This window comes from Haliotis cracherodii, unplaced genomic scaffold, assembly GCF_022045235.1.
Source record: "Haliotis cracherodii isolate W230 unplaced genomic scaffold, xgHalCrac1.p SCAF_18, whole genome shotgun sequence".
Lineage (NCBI taxonomy): Eukaryota > Metazoa > Mollusca > Gastropoda > Lepetellida > Haliotidae > Haliotis > Haliotis cracherodii.
This window is the reverse complement of record NW_027266273.1, coordinates 2,315,987-2,331,869: the sequence shown is the minus strand read 5'-3', so window position 1 is coordinate 2,331,869 and position 15,883 is coordinate 2,315,987. Positions and strand designations below refer to the sequence as shown.

General features: G+C 43.6%; 1 protein-coding gene across 2 annotated transcripts in view; it reads right to left on the bottom strand.

Annotated features, from left to right (window-relative positions):
- The window catches only part of LOC139465658 (MPN domain-containing protein-like), a 28,663-nt gene that overhangs the window by 10,394 nt on the left and 2,386 nt on the right, over positions 1-15,883 (bottom strand). For both annotated transcript variants that reach the window (XM_071247394.1, XM_071247395.1), the window contains exons 3-11: positions 12,214-12,360; positions 11,543-11,680; positions 8,493-8,665; positions 8,151-8,191; positions 6,709-6,874; positions 5,217-5,313; positions 3,500-3,572; positions 3,028-3,104; positions 978-1,146 (exon numbers count right to left, since the gene is read on the bottom strand). In XM_071247394.1, coding sequence (XP_071103495.1) covers positions 978-1,146; positions 3,028-3,104; positions 3,500-3,572; positions 5,217-5,313; positions 6,709-6,874; positions 8,151-8,191; positions 8,493-8,665; positions 11,543-11,680; positions 12,214-12,360 — 1,081 coding nt within the window. The remainder of the gene's footprint in view (positions 1-977; positions 1,147-3,027; positions 3,105-3,499; positions 3,573-5,216; positions 5,314-6,708; positions 6,875-8,150; positions 8,192-8,492; positions 8,666-11,542; positions 11,681-12,213; positions 12,361-15,883) is intronic.

Sequence of the window (15,883 nt, the reverse complement as noted above, 5' to 3'; positions counted from 1 at the left end):
GGGGTTGAGTGCTGCTTTCAACAGTACTTCACTTGTTATCTTGGTACGGTGATCCCTCGCCATAATGCCCTTCTTCATAATATGGATTCAGTTAAACCATGAGTAATCAATGGTTTCCATAAATTTATCATTTTCTCCACAAACACACATCTTCACGTCATTGGACACAGCATATCAACAAATCCATACTTAATTATGAAAGTTAATCCTGTTCTTACACAATATGTTCATTGAATATCTCGACATGGGAATTATGTTTGTAATCTACCTTATTAATATTAGTCACATTTTCATTCAATAATAATTGTTTACATTAAGTCTGTCATGTGTGAAACGGCATGCTCACTTCACCTCATTCCCTCCAATACTGACAACTTCCATTTACCCTGTTCCATAGGGTCCGCTTTACCACATACCACCACAGCACCAAGTCACATTATTCACAGCAATCATGATCATATTACCATCTTGAAACAAACCTTAGTTGTCAAGAGAATGGGCACATATAACATAACTGCCATACTTTGAATCGTCAATAAAATAACAGGGATTAGGGTTAAAAAAATAAAAGAATTTGTTCTCAGGCAATGTTTTTTTTCAAAGTAAAGTGTGGGCGGGCAGTGTCATTTTAAAATTTTGGGGGTGGGGGGTGTTCAAACTAGTATGTAAACAAATAAACAGTTGTGTAACCTGATAAACAATTGTGTACTATTAATTTGGGAAAGGGCCTCCCTACATAAATGTATTCCTTGATGAGTAAAATATTGCAAAAGTAAACAGTATTTGACTAAAGGATTTTTATATATCTTTTAAAAATGAAAATAAAAATGAAGCGTGCGGTGAACTTTATGATGATGTGGGTGGTGCCTGAGAACCAAGACTATTTTATTTTTTTTAGCCTTACTGTATGTCAGCGTAATGTTGGAGGCAAGTCTAAAGCACAGTACTGACAGCAAAATGGTGTGAAGGAGACTTACACACAATAAAACCCAGACATGGGTGGTACGAGGACCCAGATCCCTTCATGCGGAGCTGGTACGTCATCTGACAGTCGAGATCTTTCAGGGATGGGTCTGGCTGACAGTTGGGATGACTGTGGTACCAACCCACCAACTGTAGACCTGACCGACTCATCGTCCGGCGGATCTGAAACCACAAACACATCGTACAGGTACATGACACTGTTCACCTGTGTTGGTTGAGAAGGGAATGTCCAGTGGATTGAGAATGGATGAAAAAATGTTTCTTTGCACCAAAATTCCAGCAACGTAACTGGTAAATACGCCTTGTAGTTGTACAATAACTATGTTGAGGCCAGGCAAACCAGTGACTGACAGTTATGAAGAACAATTCAAGCTATTGAGTATGAATAAAGATAGCACACAATCCATCAAGTCACAGAGTCTGACCACAGATACTCATTATGGTGCCTCTTTATACGACAAAGACAAGCGTATAATTGACAAAGTCATCTATATCCCCCGCCCATTTTAACACGTTATGGTCCCAAACCAGGTAACTGACCAAACATTTCTCTTAGCCCATGTCAAAATAGCTGCAATGGAAATTCTGAAATAAACATTTCTAAAACTCCTTAATATCAAATCGCACTAGTTCAGTATGCGCTTTATACATAGACATGCAATGTTTGGCAAGGAAATATTTAACAGTTTATTTGTTATACTCCTTAAGTAAACCAATCCTATATTAAAACTTAAATCCAACTTGTTGTCATGGAAACATAAACAATACAAATTTCTAAAAGTGCTATATATCAAAAGGCACCAGTTCAGTATGTGCCTTGTAGACATGCAAAATTTTGTAAGAAAGTATTGAACGGTTTTTGAGTAACGCTCTGGAAACGAACACCACCCCTGTAGAACCTAAGTCCAACTTATTGCCATGTAAACGTGAAAAATAAAAATGTCTAAAATTCCTAAATAGCAAGAGGCACCAGTCCAGTACCGGTATGTGTTTGGTAAACATGCAAAGTTTTTGTTGGAAAATATTGAATGGGTTTTGAGTTAAGCTCCGGAAACAAACTCTACCCTATAGAACCTAAGTCCAAATTGTTGCAATGGAAACGTAAAAAATAAAAATTTGTAAAATTCCTAAATAGCAAAAGGCACCAGTTCAGTATGTGCCTAGTAGACATGCAAAGTTTTGTAAGAAAGTATTTAATGGTTTTTGAGTAATGCTCAGGAAACGAACACCACCCTTATAGAACCTAAGTCCAACTTGTTACCATGTAAACGTAAAAAATAAAAATTTATAAAATTCCTAAATAGCAAAAGGCAGCAGTTCACCATGAGTCTGATAGACATGCAAAGTTTTGTAGAGAAATATTTAACACTTTCTGAGTTATGCCCTGGAAACGATTTGGACATGGACACACGGACACACACACACATGGACACACGGACACACACACACGCACACACACACACACACACACAGAACCCATTTCTATATCCTGTTTGCAAAGTTATCCAAAGTCTTCTAGCTTTATTAAATACTACCCTGAAGTGAAAGGGAATTATCCGAGTTGGGATTAACATTTATTTCAAGACCTGTGGAAGTTTTCCATATTTCAATATGTCTTCTCAGTTGGGACTATTTCATGCAGAAAAAAATTGATTATTCAGTTTCAAGATCATATGTTTCCCAAGCCCATAATTGTGCTTGAAAAAATAGGGTTCAACACCTCTATCAGCAGTATGTCAATTATATCACAGTGTGTTAACTTAATGTAGGACACAAGTCTAGAAGCACAAGGATATTCTTGTTGAACCAATGACAAGATGCTGGTTTCAGCCAGAATATGATCCTTGTTTTGTAAGAACCTGTCCTGGGATCAAGGTATGTCTACGTCATGCACATCTGCACACACAGAAAATGTGATAAGTGGGCAACTGTGTCCCTTCGTTAACATCAAGAATGCAGTGAAAAGTCATCATTGTCAACTGAAAATAGCTGTTATTTCAGTAATTAGAATTTCACATGCTACGCAGATAAAACTACACCCACCTCTTCCTCGATACCAGGTGCTCGATCTTTATCACCGAGACGACAACGGCAGGGAAAAGCCTCCAGTATTGTGACATCTAAAATAGGGTGATATGTCTTAAAGTTAGAACAAGTATGTTATGTTGAGATATCCCTACACACCGTTCCCACACCAGATAATGATTCTTATTAATCATCAGCTTAAGGGATCCAAAGGCAGATCCAGCATTTTAAAAGGGATGGGTCCAAAATATGGGGGGGGGGGGGGGGGGGGGGGGGGGGAGAGGAGGAGGAGGAGGAATGTCCCTGGATCCTACCTCTGGATCAGCCTGTGGGATCCCCAAACCTAACATTTCAGAAACCAAAACAAATAAAACAAACTTTTGGCACAGTGACAGTTTCATTAAAAGGTCAATAATGCAAGGGAGGTAAAAATCCTTTTTCATCTTATAAAAAAACCTCAAGGCAAGACAATCCATAATAGCTCACTTACGTTGTGATTGTGTCTCCCATCTGCCTCCGAGATAGCCGACCACCTCACTGCTGGTTAAATGACTGTGGAAGTCCTATAACAACATAAAATGGTTCACATACAAGGTGACTGACACACAAGTTGACTGGCAGACAAGGACCGGACCCACAAGTATCTGACACACAAGGATCTGACACACAAGGTGACTGACACACAAGGACCGGACACACAAGGACCTGACACACAAGGACTGGACACACAAGGTGACTGACACACAAGGTGACTGACACACAAGGACCTGACACACAAGGTGACTGACACACAAGGACCGGACACACAAGGACTGGACACACAAGGTGACAGACACACAAGGACCTGACACACATGGTGAATGACACACATGGTGACTGACACACAAGGACTTGGCACACAAGGTGACTGACACACAAGGTGACTGACACACAAGGTGACTGACACACAAGTACTGGACACACAAGTACTGGACACACAAGGTGACTGACACACATGGTGACTGACACACAAGGACTGGACACACAAGGACCTGACACACAAGGACCTGACACACAAGGACCTGACACACATGGTGACTGACACACATGGTGACTGACACAGAAGGACCTGACACACAAGGACCTGACACACAAGGTGACTGACACACATGGTGACTGACACACAAGGACCGGACACACAAGGACCTGACACACAAGGACTGGACAAACAAGGACTGGACACACAAGGTGACTGACACACATGGTGACTGACACACAATGAGCAATCAATGATCAAGTCACTCCTTAGGACCAACACAGGTTGATGTCACCCAATTCTAACCCAGAATTCCCATGGGGATATGATCATTAATGGATAAATAGTGATTAGTGAATAGTATATTGAAGCAATATGTAGAGCAGACGGTCGCAAGGCTGTGGCACATGTTCCACTAGAAGGACTGACATGTATTCTGAGTGTTCACAGGTCCTTGCCGGTTTTGCTCCCACTGGAATCTGGCTATGTCTTATGTCTTATGTCTTATCATTAAAACTAGTGACTGCAAACAGGGTATGCAAACCCGTGAAGTATTAATGATTGGGTGAACGACACTTCGAACAGTATTTCAGATACATAACAGAGAAATCTCAAGAGAAAGGAAAGCCCAAAGTGTTTGTTTCTTGTTTAACCCTGAACTCAGCAATATTGCAGCTATATGATTGCAACTGATAAATAATCAATCTGGACCAGTGATTGACATCATGAACATTTAAGTCAAATTTACTAACAAGTCATCAAACAAGTCACAAAGCCTGACCACCTGATCCACTAAGTCGCCTCTTATGTCAAGCATAGGTTGCTGGGGATCAATTCTAGTCCGGAATCCCCATAGGGTGTGAGTGAGTGAGTATGGTTTTATGCCGCTTTTAGCAATATTACAGCAATATCAGGGCTGGGGACACCAGAAATGGGCTTCACACATTGTACCCATGTGGGGAATCAAACCCGGGTCTTCGGCGTGACGAGCAAACGCTTTAACCACTAGGCCACCCCACCGCCCCCCATGGGGTGTGAAACCCAGGTACATGGGTATGATGCTGACAGACCAAGGATTACAATCAGAGCAAATATGGAATGAGAACCTACAGCGGATCCTGGCACCTCATTGATGCAACATGTCTCCCTATTACAAGCCCAGAATGATGATGATGATGGGAAGTTCACCTACCATGACTAACATTGCATTGGATGTAATGGACACAGTGAAAGGTTGTATCTTTCCATAGTCAGCAAAGTTTTCACATTCTATAAGGGAGTTGGGGTCTCTGAAAAGATAACATATCAAATCATATCAGTATGAAAAACATATCGGTACTATCATCTAATCTGTTCTATCCTAAGCAAATTACAGTTGTGAATGTTACACTGGACACATGGTGGAAACACCTTGAATTTGAGAGTATCAAACATTGGAAAACCATTGCCTAGATATATGAATCCTGTTGTCATTCTTGAAAATAGCCTCAGACATGTTTTCAAATATGAAAACAGCCAAAACCTCTGCCATGTCTACGGGTGGGCATGTTGACCTTACTTTGAAAACAGATATTAAACCATGGGCTTATCAATTATCTGTTTTGGTCAAACTGCCCCCCTCCGTTGCCGACACTATTTGTATGCTACTTGTTTGTTTGTTTGATGTTTAATGCCGCTTTTAGCAATATTGCAGCTATATGACGGCAGTCTGTAAATAATTGAGTCTGGACAAGACAATCCAGTGATTGACATCATGAACATCGATCCACACAATTAGGATCGATGACATGCATCAACCAAGGCAGCGAGTCTGACCACCTGATCCCGTTTGTTGCCTCTTACGACAAGCATAGTTAGGGCAAGCATGGGTTGCTGAAGACCTTTTCTACCCGGATCTTCCCGGGTGTGTATGCTAATGTAACTCTGAATACAATGTCATGGACTGTGACTATAGCCAACACTATTTGTACGCTACTGTAACTCTGAATACAATGCCATGGGCTGTGACTATAGCCAACACTATTTGTACGCTACTGTAACTCTGAATACAATGCCATGGGCTGTGACTATAGCCAACACTATTTGTACGCTACTGTAACTCTGAATACAATGTCATGGGCTGTGACTATAGCCAACACTATTTGTATGCTACTGTAACCCTGAATACAATGTCATGGACTGTGACTATAGCCAACACTATTTGTATGCTACTGTAACTCTGAATACAATGTCATGGACTGTGACTATAGCCAACACTATTTGTATGCTACTGTAACTCTGAATACAATGTCATGGACTGTGACTATAGCCGACACTATTTGTATGCTACTGTAACCCTGAATACAATGTCATGGACTGTGACTATAGCCAACACTATTTGTACGCTACTGTAACCCTGAATACAATGTCATAGACTGTGACTATAGCCGACACTATTTGTATGCTACTGTAACCCTGAATACAATGTCATGGACTGTGACTATAGCCAACACTATTTGTACGCTACTGTAACCCTGAATACAATGTCATAGACTGTGACTATAGCCGACACTATTTGTATGCTACTGTAACCCTGAATACAATGTCATGGACTGTGACTATAACCAACACTATTTGTATGCTACTGTAACCTTGAATACAATGTCATGGATTGTGACTATAGCCGACACTATTTGTACACATACCTGTCGTTACTCCTCTTCCCAAGAGCGGTGTATTTGATGGATGCTCGGCAGGTAAAAGGGCCACTGCCGGGCATGTGGACGTTGTCCGGAACAAAGTTCTTGTTCTGGTCTGAATTCTGTCGGTTCTCCTTTGACACTAAGGGTCCTGACAAGGACAGGTTCAAGGCTGAAGGAAGAACACTGTATTGATAGCATGTTTTATTTTTGTCATGCAGGCTCTTTAACAATCAACAGGTGGCTATTTCTCAACACGTTTACGTATCTTAGATCTATTGTACATTGTAACCATCAGATCATCAGTTGGCTCTTGTGACAAACATGGGGTACTGTGAATCTAATCTATCTGGGTCCCCAGTAGAAATTTTCCTACTATGGAACTTGTCCTCCTTTTATACATGTATATATGTCCATATTACCGAACAATTTGATGCACTTAGTGCAGTGAGGAAGTGGTTTTCTGCCTTTTCAAGCTTATTCCAGATCTATCAATCACCAAGAATGGATGTCACACATTATTCCCAAGTGCGTGCGTGCGTGCGTGCGTGCATGCGAGTCCACTGATGCCAATTTATAGTGCTAGCCCACTCAGCTACCATGCTGCTGTTTAATATGAAAACCCCACTCAGACACTCAGCCGACCAGTCCTTGTTTTAGCCCCTTAATTCCGAGCGCCAGACAGGGTAACAATAAGTACCATCTATTAATGTGTTTTGGTATGACGTGGCCGGGGCTCGAACCCCAGACCTTCCGCTCCCCAGGTGGACGCTCTACCACTAGACCACGGAGGCAGTAAAGTGGGACTTGAACCAGGGCCCTTGGCATGATGAGCTAACACTGTAATCACCAGGTTCCTCCACTCTCTGCACACATTGGACCACCTCTGGGATCTAGTGGACAAAGCATCTGCCCGGAGAGAGGAAGGTTGGTGGCTTTGATCCCCGGTCGCATCATACCAACAGACATTAAAAGGAGGAGGTACTTGTTGTTACCCTGCCTGGTGCTCATCAGTAATGGGGTTAAAACAAGGACTGGTAGTCTCCATGTCAGTATAACTGACCCCAACGCCTAAATTTCAAACACTGTTCAAGTATTACTGTCTTTTTTTTAAGTGAGTGTGGTTTGGAAAATTTCTGAGATCTTCAGTAGGCTCAGAACATGCAGATATCTGACAAGAATTTAACAAAAAAAATTAGCCTCACTCAGCAATATTTCAGCTATATCATAGTGGTCTGACCAGACAATCCAGTGACTGATATCATGCGCATCGACCCACACAATTGGGATCGATGACATGCATCAACCAAGTCAGCGAGCCTGACCACCCGATCCCGTTTGTCGCCTCTTACGACAAGCAGAGTTGCCTTTCAAGGCAAGCATGGGTTGCTGAAGACCTATACTACCCCGGATCTTCACGGGTCAAGAATTTAATAAGTCCTCCTTACCTTCCTCTTGTACTTCTTCATGGAAGAAACTATAAAATGGCCTGCAATGGGAAGATTTTGATTGAATACATTGTTTTAGTTCACTGAACATGTAGTAGATACCAGCCAATAGCAACCAAAGTAAACATAATGCGCACCACACCAAGATACATGCTTTTAACGTAGTAACCACGGTGATAATAAAAACTCCTATTGTAGACAGGGTAATAATTATACAGCAAATAAACAGCAAATTAATACATCACAACATAAACATTTGAAGTATATTTTCCGGACATCAATCTTTGCTCAAGTACAGGAATTGTATTCCAAATGAGTTCAAGGAATAAATTTCAAAATTACCTTTTTAAACTTGAGGCACCATTAGTCAGTGAGGTGTTGCCGTGTGTAGGAAGTGGAGAGGAGTTGCTTCCCTTGACATCTGACTGCAGCTCCTCCAGGAGTTTAGGTGTATTGACACGGGATGCTGAGTCCCCATTGCAGCCATTCTCACCTGTTGATGCTGACCCTGGAGACTGAAGATGAAATACAACAAATAACCAAACATTCTTGCTTCATGTGAATCACACTGTTGACTGTTAATGTACATGTTGCCTTTCAACTTTGAGTGAAAAAAACAAACAATAAGGGCAAATACCCTGTTCTATATATGCAATAAATATTTTTCAAAATTTAAATGAAAAGATATAATTATTTTTTGTGGCTGCGCTGAAATGACCTCTATTCAAATGCAATGTTTTCATACTTACCTGACGCTACACAGTGTTTAAACAATCTTCACTTTAACAAACAGACAGCACTGGAACAGGGAGACAGTCGAAACAAACTATAGTCTGTGCCCAGATACCCAAGAGTTGACCCATACTCCCTTGTATTTTTCACAAGGCTGACGCAGTCCGGGTGGGCCTTCCGAAATGGTAATATTTTGCCTTACCTGACGCTACACAGTGCTTTATTCGACTGACATTGAAGGCAGGCTTACGATGATAAGCGCCAGTCATGCTCAGGAAGCACTGAGACAGTGTCAGACAAGGTTCCCTCCAGGTGCCAACGAGGTAGTGGCTCCATCCTCAGCAGGCTAGGGTATATGATGGAACAAAAAAGTGGTCTGAAGGTAGAGAGAGCATTGCTTGACAATGGGCAAAAGCAAGGTGTTCCACATCCGGCTCGAGAGAGGGGTAATACTTTACCAGGTTCTGTTGGAACAGTACCCAGCAACTCAGAATGTTTATAGAGGAGCTGAAACAAGGTGTGGTACCACCCGCCAGCAGGTGCGAGCAGAGCCAGTGGGTCCGAGGGCGACCTCTTTCTTCTTTGAGGGCGACCTCATTCTTCTTTGAGGGCATGGCCAATGGTGTTGGAGTTGGCCAGCTGCTCTGTTGAGACAAGGCTGGAAACAAGAAGGAACAACAGCTGGCGTGTCGTCAACACTGCTGGGACATCTGAAGATATTGATGGAGAGCTGGAACAGGACAGAGGGCGAGTTCCACATCATCGTCTGGATCAACAATCTCTGAAAGTTGCGAGATGTGAAACTGCCGATCAGGTTGACCTGGAAGCTGATTCTTAGTGACAAAGTCCCAAGAAAGACCTGGCCATTAGGTCGATGATCGAATCTGACCCAGGTGACACCAAGAGCATGAAGCTCATAAACCCTGGCCGCCGTGGCAAGTGCCTGGGGAAAACAAAGTCTCAATGGTTAGATCTTCAAAGGGACTGACTAGCTCCCAAGCAGCAAGAAGGGAATGTTGAGCTGTACATAGACAGTTGGTTGTTGCTCACCATGGCGATGGGACCTACATTGGGAGTGACCAGGTGGTTGCACAAGAACCGAAAAGACCTCAGGGTGAAGCATCCACTCTGTGGGAGATGGGAGATGGGCGATCTGATTGACCGGACATGTTTACTTGTTGTGACATCCTGGAATGTGACGGGCCCAGATCTGAAGAGGGAGTCTGTCGGTCAGAAGAAACAGGCGAAAGTCTGCTCCAGCAGAAATGCAGACCATGTGGACCTCTGCTAATTGACGTAATACATCACCACGATCAGGTGACAGCTGTTGCAGAGGATTAATCACCAATGACGAATGGTCCTGATGACTGCTTCCAACTCCAGGTTGCTGATATGTGAGTCACTTTCAATCTGCATCCAAAGACTGGATGTGGTTTCCTGGAGAAGGTGGGCGCCCACTCCTTGGAGAGACACATCTACAAATAGTTGGTTGGTGGCCTAGCAACTTTTCAAAATTTCAGCGACAGTTGGCGATGTCCCGGCGACAGCTAGCAACTTTCCAGTGATAACTGGCTATGGTGCTTCCTGTGGGCATCAGGGCAGTCTTTAGATGTACAGGAACAGCGACAGGAACCCCTAAGGCCAGTGCGAAGAAGTGTCTGACGAAGCATGAAAACAATACGGTGACGGTAGGGCGCTGGCGACTGGTGCTAAAAGGCAGCAAAACCAGGTCGTCAGGGCGATGTTGAAGCAGTTGTTCCCAAAAAACATGGACAGATGCTGAATTAAAAAAAAAAATCCACCGGTACGGAGCGCATTGACCTGGAGGCATCAGTGTTGACGTAGAGGAGGTCTCCCAAGTCTAACTAGGAGGCAAGGGGCCCACTCCAATGACGGAAGAGAGGTTGGCTATGGAGGAGGACCTGGCATCGTCCTGAGTTTTATAAGGTGTTTAGAGTGCTTAACAAGAGCATTTCTGTAAGATGCATATTCTTCACTCGATATAACAGACCAATCAGAGCATCGATTTTCAAAAGAACACACAGGCCAGCAGTAAGGGCAAAGATGACTTGGGACGTTTACACAAAGCAAAGAATACATTCTCAAATAAGTGGATATATATATCAGGGTAAGGATATGGCTATTAAACCACCAGTAATTATCAAAAACTGATGAAAATCTAAGGTAATATGACTGTCCAAAAGACACTTCTGTCGAAGGCAGACAGAGTAGAAATTATGGGTGTATGGGCCAAGGAGGTTAACTCGGGAGTGTCGGGGCACGGGCTATAGTCTGTTTCCACTATCTCTGTTCCAGTACTGTCTGTTCGTAAAAGGTAGGGAAGTTAAAGCACTGTGTAGCGTCAGGAGAGGCAAGACTACAAACATCTCCTCTGGCAATGAAAATTATTTTGGTCAGATTAATTTCTTTTGAGTATAAAAAACTATTGTACATTTTCTAAAAACAGATAAGGTTAATGCCTTCATAGGAAGTTATTGTTCAAAACAGGTACAACATGTTGAAGGAGGAACAACTGACTGCACGCACGTCACACAACAAGTGATTAACAAACATTGAACAATAATCTGTGGGAGACAATTCATGTCTAGCCAACCGCAGACCACTAAACATGTATAAATACACCAGTAACACAACAGTACCACAGAATGATGAGGACTGTTGGCCCGGTATGGACTGGTTCCACGGTACGGGCTGTTTCCTCGATATGGACTATTTGGACGTTGTTTCCGACACCAAGCCATCTTCCATGTGTCCAGTTTGCGACCTCTGTACTTTACCTATATAAAGATACATTGCATGTTCAGGTATGTATCAAAGCTCCTGGAAAAGGCCAATCAATTAAATATGTTACTGAGTATTTCATAACCTGAAATCTTAACACGTTTGCTTGTTTGTTTGTTTGTTGTCCAACGCAGCACTCAACAATATGCCAGCTATATGACAGTGGTCGGTAAATAATAAGAGTCTGGACCAGATGATCCAGTGATTGATATTATGAGCATCGATCTACGCAATTAGAATACGATGACATGCATAAAACAAGTCAGTGAGCCTGACCACCCGATCCCTTTAGTCGCCTCTTATGACAAACATGGATTGCTGAAAACCAATTCTCTACACGGATCTGTACACGTCCTTAACACATGTAATGAGTAAAACCTCTAAATTGACATTACCAAACATATATACTGTTACTTTTCGTCATTTTTTAACAATTCATAAAATATATCATATGCAAGTAAATATTAATCTGAGGAAACAGTTTATGGGACCGAGATCAAAGGTGGATAACTAGCAATATGTCACTTACGGAAGCCCAACCACAACCTGACTTCTTGGCAGGATTCACAAGTTTCTTACAGAAAATGGCCCAGGCACTAGGAGTGTTGAAAACTTCAGTGGTTTCTTGACTTCGAATTTTACCACTTGGCAATAAATCTGCTACAAACCTCTGGCCCTAATAAATAGAAAACATGGTAAACATGTGACAAAATATTTATTTGTTAGGATACTTGAATAAATTTTTTTACAAACCTGTAGAGGTTATGAATTTTCTGATGAAATCCTCCTTGGGGCACTTATTGCATTTCCTTGCTCAAGAAAATCTACATGACATAGTTGTAACCATTTTTCCTTAATAAAATGTTACCACACAAAAAAAAATGTTTTTGTATGATTTACGACCACCTTTAAAGTGACTCACCCTCCACGACGCCCCGTGCCAGGGGGAGTAACTCTCACCCAAATCACTTTCCATATGACTAATCCTGTGGGATTGTGGGAAGGTGGGTGGCTGTGCCCCAAGGAGGATTTCATCAGAGAATTCATTACCTCTAAAGGTTTGTAAAATTCTCTTTCCGATTAAATCCTCCTTGGGGCACTTATTGCATCAAGATAGACTCCTAAAGATAATTTAGGAAGTGGCATCCACCAGCAACAAGCGTAAATAAATACATCGTATTCTGATTATTTCAATGAATAAAAAAGAGTTTAATAAAAGGAACCAACCAGATCGTGAGACACCACCGTTGAGAGGCGGGGGCTAGAGACAGGACGTGGTCAACCATATACTATGAAATAGCCATTATTTGTGGCTGATCATATTCGAGAACTCGAAACACCCCCCCCCCCTGCTTTGTTTGAACAAGTGAGATAGGGGCGAAGATTCCGCGAGACTTAACCTGTGCAAAACTAGGTCAGAGGTTCCCCGAGGATCGAAGGAGTGCGTGTGCAGATACGAGTATTATCGAGTAGTAAGGACTGCCGTGATAGCAATATAGTTGGTTATCCTTACGGATACCCTTAGTTCTGCTGATATAGGCCTTGAGGGTCCTGCGGACATCCAAGACATAAGCAGTGGTCCCCGACGAGGAAGGCTGTGAAAGAGCAGGTAGCTCAATAGGAGCCGTCACGTGGAAGGAGTGCTCGACCTTAGGACGGTAAGCGTCCGGCAGCCGAATACTGACTCTGTCCCGGTGGAAGACAGTTAGTTCGGGATCGGCTAACATTGCATAAATGTCGCCTACCCGTCTGCCGGACGTTACCACGTCAACGAACGCCGTCTTCCAGGTCAACAGCTGAAGAGAAAGAGACGACAGATCCCGAAAGAAAGGACCAGACAGCCAATCAAGAATGATTGACAAGTCCCAAGTCAGGCGGTCGGATCCTGTCCACACCTGCTAAAAAGCGCTGCACTAATGGGTGTGCACCCAGAAGTGCCCCGTCGCTGCATAGCTGCATAGCTGTAGAGTACCCCCGGACTGTCGATGCGGCCAGGCCGTCATCTAGTCGCGACTGGAGGAACTCAAGCACGGCTACGGGACCTGCAGAAAAGGGATCTGCAATCTCTCTATGAACAAACCAGTGAACATAGCAGGCCCATCTATCCTCGTACTCAACGTTTGTCGAATCCCTCCGCAAAGCCAGTATTGTGTCTTCAACTCGTGCAGGAATACCGCTCTTCTGGAGGCAATTCCTGACAGTGGCCAAGCCACCCATTGAATCCTGGGATTCGGGTGGAGGGCCCCGTTCTGGGATAGGAGGTCCAGTCTTAAAAGTAATACAACAGGAGGCTGAGCAAACTCTGCGCCGACCAAAGAGGTGCCAGGAGCACAAGTTGTAGCGCAGGCTGAGTGGCTAGCTGAGATAGGACCTTGGAAATCAGAGGGACTGGCGGAAATGCCCACAGAACTCTGTCCGTCCAATCTAGCTGGAAGGCGTCAGGTGCCACCGACCTCGGGTCAGTGACTTGGGAGCAGAACGTTGGTGTCTGGTGATTCACCCCAGACGCAAACAGATCCACCTGGAACGACCTGTATAATCGGGAGATAATCCCGAATATCCCCTGGTCGAGCCTCCACTCGTGAGGAGCGAGGATCCGGCGAGACAGAGCGTCTGTACGGGCGTTGTCCACCCCCGGGAGATAAACCGGTATCACCCTGATATATAACTGCCACATCTCTTGGAGAAGCAACGGAGACACCGTTCCCCCCTGCTTCCGGATGTATATCATCGCCATTTGGTTGTCCATCTCTAGACAAACCACTTGGCCACGAAGCAGATCCAGGAAGCGCTGTAAGCTCGGTCTCGGATCGTCACCAAGGCTAAGTGGCCTGCCTCGGCAGACGCCGGGCATTCCACAGGGCCTCGAGGCCGCGTCCGGCGCCGACAACAGGGAAGGCCCAGTCCGCAGTTCCTTTCGGAGTTGGGACTTAACATCCTCCATCATCGACGCCATCTGCGATTTAAGTAAAGAAGAAATGTCTGCCAAAGAAGGTGCAGGTGTAGGAACCTCGGGGACCCTAGAGCCCTCTCCCCCGGTCCTAGGAGAGGAGGCGGAGGAGACTGTAGCAGAAGGCTTAGATTTAGCCTTGTTTTTACCCTTTTTTGAGGGGGGGGGGGGGGGGGGGGGGGAATGGCCTTCTTAGAGTGAATGTCCACCCCCGCCTCAAGTAGACCCTTATAGTGGATGAGGTCGGCATGCTGCCCCTTCATAGTTTTTGGGGTAAACGCCCGGCAGATGGGGCATGACTGATCGTCATGCCCCCTTTCTACCAAACACTTCAGGCAGCTTGAATGCTGGTCCTGGGGTGGGATGTTCGACCCGCATCCCGAACAAAGTTTGAAGGTCTGTAAAAAAGACCGTAAATTCTGAGATGGGTTGGGGACGGGAAAATAGTGTATCAGTGCGATATTAAAGATCGGAAAGATACATGCAAAATTGTGAAAACAGAAGCAATGTAGAATGTGATTTGTAACGCGATACTAATAGCCAATGTCCGTAGTATAATTTTTTTAACACAAAAGGGGCGTGTTACGCGCTAAGGTGTAAAACCTGTAAAAAAGGTAAGTGTAGTTATAATCTAACACACCACCTTGGGTTTATGTAAAGGAAAACCTGTAGTTCAATTCTGTATGATATAACAAAAAAACAAGCCGTTTTGATGGCCTTGGTGTTACATGTGTCAAACAGTGGAACTACACAATGGACGCCATTATGGCCATTCGAATTCAAATGTACAACACTATAACTTTACAATGCGAGGTATTACGCCTTTGCAAGGAAAGAAATGTACCATACATACAGCTTGGTCAGTCATGGTCTCTCAGTGAATGATTCGGTTCTTGAAACTTTCTTGAAAAAATCAAACGTCTTGACAGTCGGATGACATGAAGGAAAGTGATTTGGGTGAGAGTTACTCCCCCTGGCACGGGGCGCCGTGGAGGGTGAGGCACTGTAAAGGTGGTCGTATATCATACAAAAACGAAGTTTTTTGTGTGGTAACATTTTATTAAGGAAAAATGGTTACAACTATGTCATGTAGATTTTCTTGAGCAAGGAAAATGCAATAAGTGCCCCAAGGAGGATTTAATCTGAAAGAGAATGTAACTTCTGATTACCTATGTCTGAGAGTGTGTTTGTTAATGACCAACGCACTGAGCAATATTCCAGCTAAATGGTGGAAGCTTGTAAATAATCA